The 19,046-nt window shown below is 40.8% G+C and overlaps 1 protein-coding gene across 2 annotated transcripts; it reads right to left on the bottom strand.

Moving 5' to 3' along the window:
• Positions 1 to 27: 27 nt before the first annotated feature.
• Positions 28 to 16,780, bottom strand: IVNS1ABP (influenza virus NS1A binding protein). Of its 2 annotated transcripts, none has more exons than XM_062606291.1 (15): positions 16,641 to 16,780; positions 10,488 to 10,742; positions 9,583 to 9,709; positions 9,085 to 9,254; positions 8,929 to 9,004; positions 8,031 to 8,204; positions 7,520 to 7,645; positions 6,075 to 6,182; positions 3,843 to 3,969; positions 3,078 to 3,302; positions 2,798 to 2,919; positions 2,494 to 2,620; positions 2,277 to 2,408; positions 1,947 to 2,120; positions 28 to 1,458 (listed from the first exon to the last, which is right to left on the bottom strand). In XM_062606291.1, exons 3-15 carry the CDS (start codon positions 9,691 to 9,693, stop codon positions 1,205 to 1,207), a joined length of 1,926 nt encoding a protein of 641 aa, XP_062462275.1. In that variant the 5' UTR covers positions 9,694 to 9,709; positions 10,488 to 10,742; positions 16,641 to 16,780; the 3' UTR covers positions 28 to 1,204. The 2 variants fall into 2 exon arrangements, with proteins under 2 accessions (XP_062462275.1, XP_062462276.1); XM_062606292.1 differs by lacking the exon at positions 16,641 to 16,780 and adding an exon at positions 11,165 to 11,312.
• Between the last annotated feature and the right edge of the window lie 2,266 nt (positions 16,781 to 19,046).

Genomic DNA, 19,046 nt, shown 5'->3' with positions numbered 1-19,046 from the left:
CACCACTGCAGCCCTGTGGTGCAAGGATTTCCCAAAAGGTACCTTTAATGTGTTTGCATCAGCAGCAAGCAGTCAGTGCTAGTTTTGGCACCAGGAGTTAGATGTGCAGCACTACACATTAGACACCAAGTCATCCTAACCAACATTTTATCCACAGGAATAGAGAAAGTGAACTAAAACATAGTAGTTTGAGCACATACAGAGTCAAGTTGTGTTCTGTCACCCTTTCAGCATGTAATATTAGAAAAATAAACTTAAGACAGTTACTAACCAGATGAACACATTTTCATTGCCAACTGGCCAGAGTTTAATAACCATGAGAAAACCCGCACACCGAAGTTTTTGTTTTACAAAGGTCAGCTCACCCAGAGTAACAAAACTGCTGTACAGAAAGCACCCTCTGCCCTTTTTGTCAAAATATTTGGAGCCAAAATAATTTCCCCACCCTAGAAAGTCACAGCTATGTTATGTTCAGAAACTCTATTCAGCTCTAACAAAGGTGTTGCATACTAAGTTACAATATTGTAGCAGAGGAAAAAGCTCAGAAGCTCATGTACAGTGGTAAATCAGTTGCCCCACTCAGTCTCTATGAACTCCCAAGGTTGTCTTTTTGCTTCAGTAACCATTTATCTGCCATTTTCATTTCAACAGATAAAATACTCTGCTGAGTATATAAAAACTGTTATAAAAAGGCAATCATAAAAGATAAGGTATTGGCAGGTATGTCAGCTTTTTTTTTAATAAAAAAAATAGCCATTATATCTATTTAAATAAGGCTTGTTACAGATTGTTCCAGTTACTGAAGGAAAACAAGGCCTGATGGAAAAAAAAACTATCCCCCATAAACCTTACACTTCCTGCCCCAAGAACACATCCTACAGGAAAAGTCATCTAATGTGCAAAGTGACAAAACAAACACTGGGGGAAGCTCCTGCAATGATATGCCCAGTCCAGTTTTTCCTGTGTTGTCTTCAAAATCTTAAAAAACTCAACCCTAAACCAAAGCTGAAAGATACACAAAACCCCTTCATCTTGATATTCTTTCCAAAACAAATATGTACAGCACATTAATATGCAATATGCAAAAGCTCTGTGTTGCTGTTGGCAACATCTATGCCCTCCCCAACCCTATTCACATGTGTACCTCAACTAAAACACAATTATACCACTAAGCCTGTTAGTTTGAAGAGATAATTTAATTTGCTTAAAACTTGTAAATTTTTGTGTAGGGGCTCCATTCATTTGACTCTGGATTGTAGACTTCAAGCGTGTTCAAGAATTCATTGCCATCAAATCCCCCAACTGCATAAATAGTGTTTGCCACTGTCGTAATCCCAGCATTGCTCCTTGGAGTAGTCATACTTCCCATCATCTTCCACTCGTTCTTAGCAGGGTCGTACATCTCCACACAGCTCACTGCATGAGAGCCATCAAAGCCTCCACCAACAAAGAGTTTTCCTAGCAAAAGGAAGCAAAGTGAATGTTTCACTGCTAAGCACCACCTGTGTCACCAAACACAACCCCTCCTTTCAGGGCAAACAAACTAAGCCAAAATGAAGGAACTTCAGGTTTTCTGTTAGAAACCTTTGCCTTACTTAAGGTTTGAAGTTACAGTATTGATCTGCTTTGGATCATTCAAGCTGACTGGAAGTTATTTCAGAGTAAGTGCAGTGTCCAAAGTCAGGCAGATGCAGCTCTAGAAACTGCATGGTCACGTTTTAAAAAGAAAACTGGTAGGGGTGAATGCCCCAAAACAAAAACTAGAGGTTTTTTGTTTTTCTGGTTACAATTTTTAATTAAAATTGGAGGCAAACATAGCCAGGTTCTTACTGTATTGTTTCCTTGCTGGGAAGGAAGGAAGCTTTGTATTTTACTCGCATTATAGCTTAACATGAAAGATTCATTAAGCATCAAGCAAGAGGTTGTTTAAGCACATGGAAACATACCATCACGGACAGCCACTCCAGCTCCTCGCCGAGCCACATTCATGGGCGCGATCAGTGTCCAGGTGTTGTTCTCTGGATTATAACGCTCTACACTGTTCAGGCAGTTCCAGGATTCTGCTCCTCCAATTATGTACAAATATCCATCCAGCTCACACACTGCAGATTGATGTCTCCCTACAATCAAAACACCAGGAGTTACAGCCCAGCACAGAAGTCATGCACTAACACCATGCCACAGCAGCTGATATTTAAACAGTTTTTTGGGTTGGTTGGTTTTAAACCTGCAGGTTTGCAATCACTCCTCCCCTCCCCACTACACAACACACTTACGGATATTGAGAGGAGCACAGCTTGTCCAAGATTTTGTTATGGGATCAAACACATCACAGTTCTTAAGTCCTTTTTGGCCATAAGGATCCGAACCACCAACAATGTACAGTTTTCCATTCAGGGCACATACTCCTATTAATATAGGAAAAGATAACAGGTAAGCTAATAAATGGATATATTTTAAAAAACCCCATTCAGTCAACTGTAGATGTGTTACCTGCATTGCAGCGATTGGTTCTCAGTTCTGGAACAGGAGTCCAGTCATCTATTTCTGGCTCATACATTTCTCCACAGCTCAAGTCATCTGAGTGACCATTCGACCCACCCACAACATACAGCTGCCCCTAAATAGAAAAGATAAGATGCTTCACATTTAAGTACACAACAAAAATCATTAGCACTTTAGTAACTATGTAACTACAGTTAAGCAACATCTGTTACCATTTTGTAAAGTTTGCCCTGTTTGTCCCACCTACATTTACATAAAGTCACATTTCATGCGCTCTCCACCCAACACACACCATTAAAACTGCCATCTGGAACCGAGCTCTGGGTGTTCTCATTGGTGCAATGAAAGTCCAAGTATCCTTTTGCGGATCGTAGCATTCCACTGTGCGCAAACACTCTTCTCTATTATATCCACCTAAAAGCAAAAGGTTATATGATACCACATTTCCACAGACCAACAGCTTTGACACTGAAAAACACTGACTCCAATATAGCATACACAGTTAGGAAGTAACTGCCCTCCCCCATCCCAACCCAGCAAGTTGTTTAAAGAATTGTTACTGTTTCTTTTACCTGCAGCAATCAGTTTGCCATTAAGTTCAGCTGTCCCCAGTCCAGAGCGAGCATACTGCATTGGAGACATGGGCTTCTCAATGACATCGTTTGGATGAAGCTCAAAACTCAGACTCTTCAGCAGTCGTGGTGTGCTTGTGGGAGAGCTCTGCGGGCTGTTACGGCCATGCAGGAATATCACACACAGCACGCCATCCAGAACAGCAAGACACAGGTAGGTGTTACCTGTTGTCAGGAGAAAAAGAGACCGTCACAATATAATAAAATTTTAGGTGAATTTAAGTGGATACTAAATAGAGTCATCAGATTACACTTCTCCCCTTGTAAGTGTGAAAATTTTATTTCTTCTTGTGGTTCCAAGTATTCACATAGCTACTGAAAAATACGTGGTTTAGCTTATTAATATAAGCTAAAAGGACATAAGACAGCAATCTAAAGATGTGCTAGAAGAAAGGTGTCTTGCGCACATACACCAAATAGCTCTGTAAATTAGAGGCTCCCTAGCTCCTTAGGACTTTCTGGGTAAATTTCTGTGGGATCTGGGACAGCCTGCGCATAAGTAATCAAGACGCAAGTGATCCCAGTTAGGCCCCAGTTACGTTAGAAACATCCCACAGATTACTAAGCAAATTTCACTTGCATCATCAGGAAGAAAAGGTACTTCTGCATTCCTTACAGATGTTGAAGAAATGCCCAGGGAGTGGGAAGTGGTAGGTATACAATACCAGATGCATCTTTTAGACAAACCCTGCCCCAGTTACTCACTTGAAGTTTTCTCTGAAGCAATGATTTTCCACTCATGTTTAGGACTCTGAACAGTAGCATTTGGAGAAAGACTTCCAGAGGAGCTGCTACTAATCTGCTTGTGATCATTCTCACGTGGTGGCTTCTTCTGCAAAATCAAAAGGCAGCTACAGAGACCTAGCCAAAGACTACACCTCCTTCCTCCTTTGCCTCTCTAACACATAACTATTCAAAAGAACACTTAGGCTACCACCTCCGCAGAGCATCAATTATAGCACACCTACATTTTCAACAGAACATCTTGCCTACGCAGCAACAGTGGCCAAAAACCACCCTACATCTTATCCTGGTAATCCTTTCAGCCTGCGACAGTAGCTTTATATTGCTGGTGTCTGACTAGAAATCACTTCAAATTCTTAGAAGAGAGTATCAGTTACTAGCAAGGTTTTCAAATGGAAGGAAAAACCTACATCCATTTGGAGAGAACAGATACAAACTAGAAGCCTCACTCACAAGCTCTGCCTCTGGAACTTGGTTAATTACAATGCTATTTGGAAGTGAATTAACTGTTCTCTTCATTCCCTGAAGACAAATATATTTCGTCTCAGTTGCTCTCTGTGCTCAGATTAGCTGTTTATTGATACGTAACAGAAGATTTCTGCTTTCTTTAATTCTTCAATTACATTTGTACTATAGCTTACATTATTTTGCTCAACTATGACATCCCACCCTCTCCCCCCCCCCCCCCCTTCACATTTCAGAGCACACTGCACAGTTGGTTGGGTTGTTCATTTTTTTCTGAATCATAAGAACCAAACATGAAGTTTTAATGTTCTGTCTACTCGGTTTAGCAGCAAAGTTTATGACCACAATATCAAGTCTGCAATGCTTGCAGTTCCCTGAAGTCTGATCTGTATGGAAACTGTCATATGACTTTTGAAATACATCATCTAACTCATAGATACGCTTACATGTAAGAGTTTGATTGCTATACTCAGCTCACCATGAAAATCAGTTCCTCTGTGGATGACATTTTTGTTATTTCTGAATCTTCATCCAATTAACAGATTATTCTTATCCCTAAATTGCCTCAACAGTTACAGAAATTACAAACTTTAGTAATTAAAAGATTTAAGAGTTACAATTTTTCCAGGGCTGTCATCTATGGGTTATATGGTGTTAGTTTTTTCTCAACTGTTTAGAATGGCTGAAGTTGGCAATTCTTACTATCATTAAGGATTGCATAAAGTTGAGAACTCTTGGCCTTATTTCTGAAAATGAACTTTTTGAACGTTCACCTATCAGCGTCTATTGCAAGTAGTAGCCAAAGGTGGTGAAGGCTGTGAAGGCTTACTAAAAACAACTAAGAAACTGGAAAATTAACTGCCTTTTCATTGTCCTCTCTTTTCACTTCTAAAATCCATGTTCTGGGATAGTGTTTTACACAAACATTAGATAAAAATTTCAGAAATTACTTTTGCATCAGCATATTCCACTCTTATGCATTAAAATATTTGCTTCTAACTCCGTGAATTTAAACAACCTTTATTTGTATAAAGCAACTGACAATTTGCATCTATTAGCCCATCATTATTCTTTTTTCTTAAACAGCCTCTGTAGCCCTAAGCTGTGTTTTTCAAGAGTAGAGAATGATTATATCTGGCTAGAAAAAAAAAAAGTATAATTAACAGACCAAAAAACCCTCAGCACAAGACTGATTTGTACACAGAGTACTGGCTATCTCCAGATGAGACGTTACTTAACTACTGCTTTTAAAAATCTCTCTTGTGCATGAAAAGTGCAGCTGAACAAAAGAAATGGACGTTGACAGCTGAAGGATTAGAACTTACGTCTGGGATCTTTTTCTGTGCCAAAATTTAACAGATGCATTCTCCACTGCAAGCCAAGCAGTCCGTGATTCTTTACAGTCTCTTGAATATGTCTACAAAGCCACAGCTGACTTGCTACAGCTGGCTGCTTTTCTACCTCTTCTTTCTTCTAACAGCCTAAGATTTATTTAGAAGTCATACCTCAAGCACTCTGTTTTGCAAAGACTTGCAGTCAGTCTGCTGAGAAACTGGAAACACAGACTAAATCACTGCCTCCAGCAGTTTCGAGAACGATATTTTCTCATCACCTATTTCTTCATTAAAGCTACTGCTGCTTTCTCTGATAACAGTACACAAGACTTCAGGTGTGTTGTAAACTGCTCCAGTCTATCTGGGGTTACCTGAGACTGTCTGCAATTTGTACCTGCACAAACTGAATGTGGTCATCATCACTGCCATACACCTCAGCCTGTCCATCTAGCAGATTTCCATCAAGCAGCTTGTGATCAGCTGAGTAGTACAGCGTTTGAACCTGCAAAAACAACAACAGAACACCCATATGGCTACTGTCTCCACTGCTATTAGCTACAGACAGATTACAAAAGGCAGTCGCCAGCATACTTCTTGTGATCTCATCTCAATCTAGCAGAATGACAAAACTAAAAGGAAGCAGATGTCATGGTGGCAATCTTCAAACATGGGATGAGGGTCCTTACTTTCTGAGCTTGAGAGAAATCTTCATTCTCCAAGGACTTCTACTGTTTTTCCAGCACAGAAACATTAGACAAGCAAAAAGCACATTAATTTGCAGAATTACACAAATTCACAATCTCATGCAAGCATTTTCACTATCCCCGCAAACAAGTTTTCTGCTTTGAAAAATACACGTATTTATCTCAATCAAAAGATGTTAAGAGAAGCCAAGAGTGGACTCTAAAAGAAAGGTATGGGAATGAGGGAAGACAACATAAATTTAAGTTCTTGAGGAAACTGTTGCCACAAATAAAGATCAGATGCAACTGTTTCGAAGTTTTTAAAATAAGTTTTTCCAAGAGGAAATACACACTTGATAATATATGACAGTATCAACATGTACTTTTGCCTATACAAGTGTTTCTGAAGATCATTTGTGCCTCTAGTAACAGACTTGAAAATGTTGATGTTTCAGGGGATTTTGTAAGGTCCATTGTCTCTAGCCAATTAAAAATTTAGATTCCCCACTAAGTTTTCCATTAAACACTGCCCAGGCCATATCTAGTATAAGTATTCATGAGCAAAGCATTTTAATAAACACACAACTTTCAAAATAATGTATCCTGTAAAGGAGTAAGTAAACACCATTAAAGCATCATCATCGTTCTCTGCCCACAGCGGATTTTCTTAGGAGAACTGGGGCAGGACTGCTGCTTCTGTACGTGTCAATACACTTGAGGTTTCTTCTTGGTTCTTCAGCCTTGGTATCCTAGTTTTGTTAATAAACCTATGGGGAGATAAATCAACGGGGAGGAACAACCATTAGAAGCTTTTACCTACTTTGCATTTACAAGCAAAACCTGCAAAGGAAAACATCAAGAATCTACAGCAACTTTCAGTACCACCTCCCCAGTTCTAAAGCAAGATACACGCCACTTTGAGGTTACTATACGGCACATAGTGAGCAAAAAAAAAAGGAAAGAGGAAGACCAGACTGAACAGTTCATTCAGCTCACCTGAACACCCCCCCAGTTTCTCAGCTTAGGGGTACCTACAGTAAAATTTAAATTCTTTAGGGTCATAGTTAAAAAAGTGAAAGAAAAAAAAATGGGATCATGGGATCATCCTTCATATTGATTTTTTTTTATGTTTAATCCCATTTTCTTAAAGACTAACCTCTTCCATTAGATCTTCCAGACTGTCTCCATTCTCCCAGATGCTGCGCTGTACCCAGTTGATTACCTTTGTGTACAGTTTGCCATTGCTAGGTAGGCCAACATTGTCTTCCAGCATTACTTCAAGCTTTAATCAGAAGAGAGAAAGATGACTTAGTCTATAGGTATTACCCCTGTATTTGTAGCATACTGTACTTTATGTAGTGAACATTACTCTTGCTTTACCAGAGAGCTACAAAACACCAGCTACAAGGAGATTTCAGCCCACCCACTGAAACTAGGAAGCACATTTAAGTACATCTGCAGTTACATTTCATGCTCAGAAAGGATGATAGTGTGTATTCTCTACTGTTAAGATGAACAGATCCAGAATATCCACACTGTTGGTAAAAGTCAGTGCACCTACTGACTTTTACTGTTCCTAGTCCCCAAAAGGAAGCTGTAATAGTTGCTCCTTGGGTTGCTTTCTTGGAAATTGCATACCAGAAGGACATCTACAAACTTAAGCTAACCTTTAACCGCGGAAGTTTGAGAAATTCCTCCTGTTCTGAAATCTGTAAAAGATGTTCCTGAATGTAGCCATCAATCTTGTTCAACAAACGTGAGTCTCCCATACAACTTGCAAAGTTGCGGTAAGAGATGCAGCTCAGAGCATCCATCTTGGAGAGCAAATAGTCACCACAAACCTTTTACAAAAAAAAAAAAAAAAAAAAAAACGCATCTTAGTTTACGCATAGATAAGATTGTTATACATTTAAATTATCCTTCCCAACATATAACAATGGCTTTTTTCTAACTGCAGAATAGTGACTGACTGTTGTCATCCTCTCCCTGAGCTACAGGTGTAAACAAAACATTGCCTTCCATACAGATATGCACATTTAAAAGTTCTCACACATACATTGACCCCCATGCCTTTCTACTGAACACCTATTCAAAACTGCTTATCTGCAGTCAAGTGAAGATAAGAATCCCTATTTCTTGTCAAAGGTATCCCCATTTGCAGCAAGAGAAAGTATTCTCAAAGTCAGGCGCTACCAAGAGTATCTTCAGGATACATGAATTATTCTTTTTCCACATACTGCCACAGATTTACAAGTTTAATTATTCCCCCAATGCAACCAAGTGCACCACTGCTTCCACAAACCTGAAAGTAAGTAACCAGCTAGGACTATACAGGTGCATAAATATAGAACTTCAGAGAATCCTTCAGCACAAAGATAACACAAGTGGAAATAATACATAGTGATGTCACTCTAAACGATGTAATTCTAATGAACATCTAAAGAAGCTTATCCACTGAGCACATTTTAAGCAGAAACATAATTTTTTGTCTCATTAACACCAAAAAGCATGATGCAGTCAGCTTGAGAAAGAGGAATACATTTCTGGAAGAAGTGAGAAGTGTACCTGCTTAACTCTCTCCATCTTCAACTTCTTTGCTGCAGAGTATACATCTTTCACCAGTTCTTTATCAGCTTTTAACCTATTAAAAAATTAATCTTTATTATTTTGATTTTTTTAAATGAAAGTCTGCTCTGTCTACTTTCTATGCAAACTACTTACTGAGCAGTATAGGCATAATTCAACAGAACTTCAACAGCTTCTGGATTGAGATCATCAAATTTAACATGGGAAATTCCATGACAATCACTATCGCTATTGAAGATTTCAAACAGGTAAGGACTGCAGCAAGCTAGCACGGCTCGGTGCGCCAACATCTCATGTCCACATACCTTTATTTAAAACACAAATAAGAAACCCACATGCTGGTAAGAATTTTCTTAAACTATGTTTGTATTATAATACTATAAAGGCCTACCCAAGTGAATGTCAAAGTTCAAATAAATTTTTCAAATTGATACTGTCTCCAATTCACATCACCTGAAAAAATATTAGCGTTGCTTCTCTCAAAGTATATCTGGGATTTTTAAAGTATGCATTTTTCATAAAAATCAGATTCTAAAATCTCATGCCTCACAGTCAATGAGGCACATAGCGTTACACAATGTAACAAAAATCCCCAACGCATTTAATCACCATACCCTGAGAGAAAAAAAGTACCTGGAGACGGACATCACAGAACTGACCACTTTTGCGCAGAGCATTTAGTTTGGCAACAGATGACTCGATGAAGTTTTCATCTTCAAACATCAAATATCCATTGGGAATCATTTTTGTGTTGGTATGGCTGAAAACACAACGTATAAAGCTTACAGATACAACGTTTGCTTTGGAATCGAAATACTATTAACACATTGCTTGCAAACATTCATGAGGAACTGAAAAAAAAACAAAAACCAAAACATAATCATCTCAAAAAAGCCTAGAGAAGTCCTACTGCTGATCAGCACATGTTGATCACCTTTGGATTGGCTGGATTAATGGTTTTCAGCAATTGAAACCACAACTTTTAACGTATGCACATCACTTCAGTAGGTACCAACTTCAAAACTACATGCTGAATCTGTGCTAACTCCATAGGAGCAAGCTGAATATCACTGGATTAGACAAGAAGCTTCATTCCCCTCTACAAAGATCAGATTTAGTAGATTTTTTTTTTTTTGCTAATATATGCAAAAGTATACTTTCATCAACATTTTTAAAGGAAAGTACATGTAGGATACTAATAATGTTACCAGCAATGATTTCCACCTGAAGTTTAAGAAAACTCTTAAGATTAAACCAAACAAGAAAACCCCAAAACAGAAAAAGAGGAGAGCAAAAATCAGTAGCAAAAATGGCAACACCCTCCCCCATCCCAGTTCTAGTGTTAATCCAATTATTTTAAATTCACTTAATACTAAAAGCATTTGACCGTAAACTGGCAACAATAATATTACTTACAAAGATCATTATCCACTTGTATACACTTTCTTCTGTTGTGTTTTACATTAGAAAGGCTTTAAAGTCCATAACTTTAGAAAAAGCATTACGTATTTTACATACGGCTAACAGCATCAACTTACCTAGCAAATGTATGACAATAAAATTTTAACTGGGAGATCTTAATACAATGGTATTACTTTGTTAAAACAGAGCACTTTAATTTCAGTATCTTTTAACAGGAGATGTTTGTGGAAATTCAAAAGCAGATGTGTCTTTGCAGATGGGTCTCTGAAGATGCAATGTGGATTCCAAAACTAGCAGGCTTGAAGATGATGTAATAAAGTCCTTAAAAGCTATAGACATGAATTTCTTCTGTGATAATCATGCATCATAACCTGCAATAAAGGAGAAAGCATAAAGTAAAAGGACAGTAGAGAGTACAACCATGTATTTCAGGCAAAACTTTAATATTGTCTTAAATAGAAGTTCCTTGCCCAAACAAACATGTTTTCCTTCACATACACAAAAGAGAAAAAAAAGCCTGAAAAATTCCCTGTTGACACCAATACATTCTCGTGCCTAATGAGAAGTCAACCACATCAATTTTATACCCAGAGACAAAAAAGTGGCTAAATTTGTGCTTAGAGAAGAAATTCTAACAGCTGAATCTCGTTTTTAGATAATTCCTTACCAACTCCAATCTTCAGCACTTCCTATATCCAAATCAATATTGCTGCTTGCAGTAGTAGATAACTCTTAAGTAACACAACAAAAAGTACTACATTTTAACAAAGAAACAAATCCACATGCCTCCTACCTTTTGCTTTTCCTGTACTCATCTACTTATATCCTTCTTCTACTGAATGCATAAAATGGACTAGAGGTGGATTAAGGACATGTCTGAAATGACTAAGCATATCTCCAGTACTTCCAAAATAAAAATAAAAGTAAAATAAAAAAACAACAACAAAAAACCTTATGAAGTCAGAAATCACTATTTCAATGACAACTTTCTTTGATAAAAAAGTCTCTTTGCTACCCTGCAATCAGAAACTATTATGTTCTGGTTAAGTTTTGCAACTGGAGTAGCTTTGTTGGGATTCTGCAGGTGGGTGGGCTGTTTATGTTGGGTTTTTGGTGGGGGGGGGGAGGAGAGAAGAGGAGGAGCAGCAGGAGCAGGGAGGGAACAGGCAACAAACACCCACTCTGGAACTTTCCATGACCCTGATGCCTCCTCAGGAAAATATCAATCACTTCATCCACTTGAGTTTCCTGCTGCAGTTTAAAACCTGTATTTGTATCTACAGAATGAGTGCCACACTGGGAATCAGCTTTCCTATGAAGAGGTACAGCTCTTTTCTCCTCGTCAAAAATTAAAAGTCACCCATGTTGCAGCAAGAGAGCCTCGTGACCCTACTGCCTGGCCAGTGCTTACACGTGGGGATCGTTTTGGTAGGAACTGCACTGCCCTTGGTCTGGAAGTAGATCAGTAACTCAAGCAGGAGGCTGATTGTCAAGAGCTGCAAGGGGCATTATCCCACTAAACACCAGCTCTATCAAAAAACTGCTTCCATCCTTAACAGCTTCTTGCAAGGCTGAAGGTAGATAACCTTGTACAAATAATTAAGTTTAACTACTAAAACAGACACAACATGTATAAAGAAGGACACAACTGCTCCAGAGCAACAGTGGTGTCTGTCTGGATTATAGTACCCCTGAAATGCAGGAAGGACTATAGGAACAGTACCCTGCGGACTACAACTTTCTACAACATACTTTAATGTCACCATACTTTGCTAGGAAAAATAAAATCTCATGGATTAAATATATATTCTTTTTATAATCCTACAAGCAAGTTATAAAACTGAGACCAAGTTCTGTATACCAAATATTTAACTAAGCATTTGGAAGTCAGTATTTTTCTTGTTGGCACAACTGGCATAACCATTCCAGTTTCCAAAGCAGTCAAAGTTTCACTTCTCAAAACCAGAAACAGTCTCATGTCCACACTTTCCCCAAAGATTCACCTCAACTGAAACACTTAGTTACATGACAATTATTCCAACAATTTCAACTGAATTCCAGAATCATCCTTGCACAGTTTACATCTCTGAGCATGTTTTGTCATATTCTGCTGTAACAGAAGAACAAGTGCAATGTTTTAACTTTGCCTGATGTACTTGCTTACAACCTTCAAGACCTAAAAAAGACATCCAAAATAATTCTGGATTGAAATGGAAGATTTATCTTTTAAAGTCCTCCTTTGTGCATGAGGTCAATCCCACACATTTTGCATTCATGCAGCTAATCATACTGCCCAATGTGAATATCTAAGAATTAGAGTGTCTTAATTCTTGCCACAAAGTTTCAGTACTGTTGCATGTGACCCATAGCTAATATTACTACTCAAAATAGCATATTTACTACTTTCTGCATTCCTTTTAGTTTGGTGTATATTGCCAAAACAAGAGCCAGATAATAAGCCAAAATTCAATGAAAACCTAAGAATGCTGCATTTTTTCTGCACTAAAGGTTATAAACAAGTATGGCAAACAAACTCCTTTCTTAAAATTACTTCAAAACTCTAACTCACTTTGCCATTACCTCCCCCACCTCCTTGCTGATAATCCCTTCTAGCTCACCACATCAAGAACTGTCAGCTGCTTTTTTAATAATTTTCCTGATTTTACATTTTTAAACCAAGTACTATGTTTCCAGATCACTGCCAGACAGGCAAAGTATGAAGTCTAATGCCTCTGGAAATTATTAGTTTTCAAGCTCAATAAAAACACAGTTTTTACTTAACTAAAGGAATGCAGTACTCAAATGTCTGGCCAGTTGCTTGATTTAAACATAACTGTGTTTCCTAAACACTTACTGTTATGCACAGACTGATATTTTCACTTGCTATACGTATGTACCTCTGTACCATGAAAGAGTCATGGCTCATAATACACTCAGAGATAAATTCACCACACATAACTGACTTCCAGAAGAGGACTTTTCTCCCTTTAAGCTCATCTTTCCGTTTCACTGTATACATTTAGAGGTGCATTTAAGAAGACTCACCTAAATAACGATACTAAGTCTTCTCATAGTTCACTATGCTATCCTCTTATACATATCTTGCAAATACTATTTAAAGATGATTAGCTCTGTTATAAGAGCAAGTAAATGTCATAATTAATACACTTTAAATTGTTATTTTTCATGTTTAAACACATTATTAATTAATGTGTTTAAAATTTAGGATGCGTTCATTACAATTTTATTTTAACAGCTGTTCACTGCAGAAAACATTTCAACATATAAGAAACCTGCCACAAGATGATTACTGTTGAATTTTTCCGAGACCTAAAACCTGCCCTAGGACTCTCCACTGCAGAGCCACTTTCAGGGGACACATGAGCTCTGGTCTCAGGTGAGGTGCTAAGACAACAGGTCCCACAGCAACATACTAAGGCAAAAGTCACCTTGGCCATGACCTAACACCACAGGCAGTATTTGTTTTTCCTTCCATCTGACAACTTTCGTCTTTAGTATAGTCCATTGGTAGTTTCCATGTGCAGTATTTCATTATAAAAGTAAACAAAAGCCTTGATTTGTACCAATTCTGCCCAAACTTTTTTGTCAGGTTAAGGTTGGTATCTCTTCAAGTCACAAGTAATAGATCAACTAGGGGAGATACTTTTAACACACTGTGCTTTTTAGTTGCTGTGGGCTTTCTGGCTTTTCATTGCCCAGTTCAGAAGAAATGTAGGTCACAATTATAACTACTCATAATCCATTACTTCTATCAGAAGATAAAACCAGGCATCCTCAAAATTTCTCTTTCATACATTAGCATTTATTTATGGTAAAACCACACAATCTTTTCATGTCCAAGTTTGCATTCCAGATAAACACCATGGACCAAGACATATATCAACCTACTTTACACCACTAAACAGGCTTGCTTTCTTTACACCAGTGATTCAAAGACTCGCAGAATTTATATGGCTTTTGTTCTGCATATTCACTTTTCAATTGTTATCCACTTAAGATTTAGTCTCATTGATAACTGACTTGTAAACAAAACTGTTCTATTTCACTTCAAGGCTTAGTTGGTTTCCCACCTCAACCACGAGGGGAAGAGGGAAAGAGCATTTGCTATCACTGGTTAAGAATTGAAGGGGAAGGAAAAAGAACTATGAACATTTTTCAAAATCTTTTAGATGCAGTCCAAGAAGGTGTAATTCTTGGACTGTCCTCTATAGAAAGTGTCTAGAAAGATCTATCAAACACACATTTGTGTATGTAGACTTAAAAAAATTCAGAAGCAGGTTTCATGTTTGAATGATACTGCTTTTGCAACTACAACTCTGAGCTGTAGCACACCAGGTGCCCATTTAGTACAGCTTCCAATGCTATCCCTTCCCCCCCCCAACCCTCTTCTTTTGATACACCATTTTTGTTTCACCAAGTCTTACCACTGCTTATTACCCCACTTTTCCATACTGGTTCCCTTTCCTCTTCTCCTTTTCCACATAGTACTTTTTTGTGGTTGTTGTCATAGTCTTTATCTACACCTCTTTTTCTACCTTCTGCTTCATATGCACTCTTAAAACCTGAGCTCTTTCCCTCTCCCCCCCCCCCCCCCCCCCCTTTTTTTTTCTCTTTTTCTACTAACACACCTTCCCACAGTTCTTCAAACTTTTGTCACACAACCAGCAAACTGGTGGATTTTTGTTTGTGTCAGTGTTGTCTCACACCCCCCATTCTGGGCAGGTTTTGCTTGTCTTACTCATCTCATGCTCCTTAAGAACTTAAGCTGAAGAAAATAAAGTTAGACAAACAAAATTATTTACAGTAGCTAAAGTACTATTTCCTAACTGGAAAGTATTACCTGACTGTTGTATCCTCTGCTCCAAGAGTTAGGCTTGTGGTTACAAAATCTGCTTTCTAAAATTAAACCCATCTCACCATCAAACCACCACATCCTGCCTGGTTTCTTACTTTATAGATCCTTGACAGAAGAGAATAAATGTGGCGTCTACACACCTATCACTAGAAAATAATAAAAAGAAAAATCCTCCCCTTCACAAACCACAACAAGGAAAGTGACATGATACTGAATTTCCACTAATCTACCACCACTCAGTCTTGCTATCCTTCTCCTTTGTAAACAACCCAGATGCCTCACCTCTCACTTCATCAACATTTTTCCACCCTGCATAAAATTGTAACCAATTCAGTTTTTATGTCTGTGGGAACCCCAAGCAAAGGAGCAGTGAAGATACCAATTAAAAGGTATTTTCTACCCTGAAACACCTCAGAAAAATTCTAAAAACGTGCTCAAACTCTGTGTATGCGGGCAAAAAACACCGTACCTCTACCTTCCCTAACACCACACCCCCCCCCCCCCCCCCAAACGCCCTTCTGGTCATTCAATACTCATCACCTTTCTCCAGAAGCACCAAGGTGGACTGACATCCAATGTTTTCACTGTGTTACCGCCTACTTCCTAGAACTGGTACAGATGACAGGGAGGGCTATGACATTGGCAACCAGCTGTCAGCACATGTTCGTCAACCCAAAACAACTATTTTTTTCGAAGTCCAGAATTCCTGTGATTTTTCTCATCACCCCCTCCTACCCTTACTATAAAGGGTTTAAGGAAGCTGTCACTACGTGACTTGCAGCGCGGCACTTGGAAAGGCGCGCAGGCAACGCCTGACCTTGGAACAGTAACCACCCGTACGAGCACATCTGAATGTCTGGCCTGGGAGCTACACGGCATTCCCACCAGCTGATGGTGTCCCTGCGGGGAAACGGCGGCAACGCCGACTCCCCCTCGCGGCACCCCCCGTGGACGAAGGCCGGCAGCTGTGAGGGGATCCGTCTCACACCATTCAGGCCATTCACACAACTTCGCTTTGAAGAGCATGGCAACTTAAGAGATGTGGCCAGCCCTTGAAAAACGGGACCAAATAAGCAACAAAAAGCCGCGGACCCAGCCGGACTCGTGTTCCCCCCGCCGAGGGAGTGGGGTAGGCACGGTGCGGCAGGCCAGGCCCACCACCGTGGGGCTGCGGCCGCCACCGTGGGGCCCGCCCCACCCGCCGGCAGCCCTCGGGCCGCCACCACCCCTGCGCCAGCGCCGAGCGGCGAACAAAGCGCAGCGGGGCCGTGGCGGCGCAGCCCCCGGCTGTCCCCAGCTCCACAGTGTCCGCTGCCCCGCCATACCGCTTCCCGTCCCCTCACAGCCGGTGCAGGCCGCGTCTGGGCCGCCCGCCCGGGGCGTCCTGCCCTACCTGGTGCCTCTTAGCACAGACGATGCTGTACATATTGGGAGCCTCCAGGCTAAGGGGGAAGTCGACGCGAAGACGCAGCCCCAGCCCGCCGGGAAGCTGTAGCGGAGAGCGCAGATACAGCGGGACGAGGCGCGGAGCTGCTGGCGGGGCAGCGGAAGCGAACCGCAGGTGAGGCGGCAAGCACGAGCACAACACCCACGAACCTGCCGCGACAGCTGAAAGAGCCACGCCGCCTGCGCCGAGCCGCACAGCGCCCCGTAACCCTCCGCGGCCGCCGGGACGACTGACAGGCTCAGGAGGGCGGCATCGCTCCGCCGAGAAACAAGTCCGGCCGCGCCCCTCCCTCCGCTGCCGAAGTGGGTCGGTGGACGGTGACGGGGCGGGAGGGGGCGCTGTGCTCGCGGCCCGCCTTCCCGAGGGAGCCGTCGTTGGCAGCCCCGTTAGTGGCGGCAGCAGGTGGGGAGGACGGGACGGGACGGGACGGGAAGGGCTCGGCGGGGCTGAGGGGAGGAATGTGCCGGCTCTGGAGGCGCTGGGATTGAGCCGCGCGGGGCCACGTTGCTGCGAGTAACCACCGCCGCGTTCTTTACTGCTGGTTCAGTCTGGTTCGATAAACTGGCGTTGCCGTTTCTCCTCAGCGACGGCTTCCTCGCTGTTCGGAGCTGTGATTCAAGGCGTCGTATCTGTCTAATCGAAAATTACCACATTTAGTGCGCAGCCTGTCCTGTGTGCACGGGCAGCTAGACAGTGCTCCATCCTGCCTCTGGCTCCAGAGCCCCTGAATCCTTCTGGAGAAGGCATTTCTGGATGAAAAATTGCATCTCCCCCTTTTCACAATAAATCCTATCTTGCCAGGCAAAGTTGTTCTAAAGCACCACTGCTGATAAATAAGGGGTGTTTGAAGTCCATTAGTTATACACTTGCATGCTAGACAGCGTAATGCGTTTCTGATTCCTGGCTGGGGCTCTGAGTGCTGCTGCAATACTGTAATAAATAAAACAAGCTAGAGCCGGATGAAGTCCGAGGTTTCTTGCTTGCTTCCTGATTTAAAATGCCAAGGTCACCTCGAAGGCAGTGGAACATTTCCTTGTGTGCTTTCTCCTTATTCAGAGGCTGCCTTGGTCAGAAACAGGGAGACCTGTAGGAGATTGTTAGGTACAGCTTTAGCGTCTCAGCTGTCAAATGTAAATATTATCATGTATGTCATACACCGTTTCTCAACATTCTTCAAGAATCTCACTGAAGAAGCATTTTTCAAAACACTGAAATTGGATGATACTGAGGTTTCAAGCAGAAAATGTTTCAAAATGTTTAAAATTAGCGGTCTTGTCTCACCAGAAGCCAGCAGAGGCATTAAGCTTTAGATATATTCCTCACCTACATGAATCCCTCCTTCTCTAGAGACATATACGATAGCACAGCGCCCATGCTGCAGCTGGGCCCCTGCCTTCAGCTTCTCTTTTTGCCGGCAGTAAACAGGACTGCCTCAGCGTCCCACCTCTCCCTGATATATTTCCACTCCCTTCTCCTTTCGGTTTTTAAATCACTAGCCACACCTCAGTGCCTACCTTTCCACTCTCTGCTTTCTTTTTGAATTAATCCTCTTATTAGGGCCTTGCTAATGAAAAGCATTAAATGAAAGACATTGTGGTAAAGCTGAGAGGGAGGTGAAGGCGAGAGACAGGAACTATGATCAAATAAAACAGTGCTGGGGATGTTCCTTAATTAAATAAATCTCAGGATTACGCAAACTGCTGTTCCAGTATTTTTAGGAAAGGAGATATCTGTATGAATCACCATCAATTTTCCTTGTCAGCCACTGCAAGTGATATCAGAGAGCTAGCGTAGCATCTACCTGACAGCACAGAGTTAACAGATGGGTGTTTATAGTTCTTTTCACATAGATCCCTATGACAGGGAGCACATTTTGGATTTTGTGAACTATGGCAAGACCAGGAGCTCAGGCAGAGTCTCATTTGAGCTGGTTGCATTCCAATCACCCAAATTCACGTCCCACTGAAGAAGGTTGTTTTTTTTCTCTGCATCTTGCTTTGTAATCAACATGAAATTGGTTTACATCATTAAAACACTGTTGTTGCAGCTGAGATGTGACTGTATTTCCTGTGATGATGGAAAAGACTTCTGTAACATCCAAATACCCAAATTTCAATTTGTTAGATATTTTACACTACCTTAATTTATTTCTGAAGAACACTTTATTGAAAGGTGGTATTGGGTTGATACTGCACAATTAAATCACTGGGAGCTGAACCAGAAAAACTAATTAGAACATCTGCAGCCGCCAGAGCAGTGATGCTCATTAGGGTTTTTGATCTCCTGGTTTGACAACTGTCCTTCCTTGTAACAGCGTTTGTAAAATGTCAAGAACACTTCCTTAACAAAACC

This window comes from Pezoporus occidentalis, unplaced genomic scaffold (assembly GCF_034315485.1).
Source record: "Pezoporus occidentalis ecotype Australia unplaced genomic scaffold, CSIRO_AGI_Poc_V1 ctg95, whole genome shotgun sequence".
In the NCBI taxonomy this organism is placed as follows: Eukaryota; Metazoa; Chordata; class Aves; order Psittaciformes; family Psittacidae; genus Pezoporus; species Pezoporus occidentalis.
This window is presented reverse-complemented; position numbering and strand designations above follow the sequence as displayed.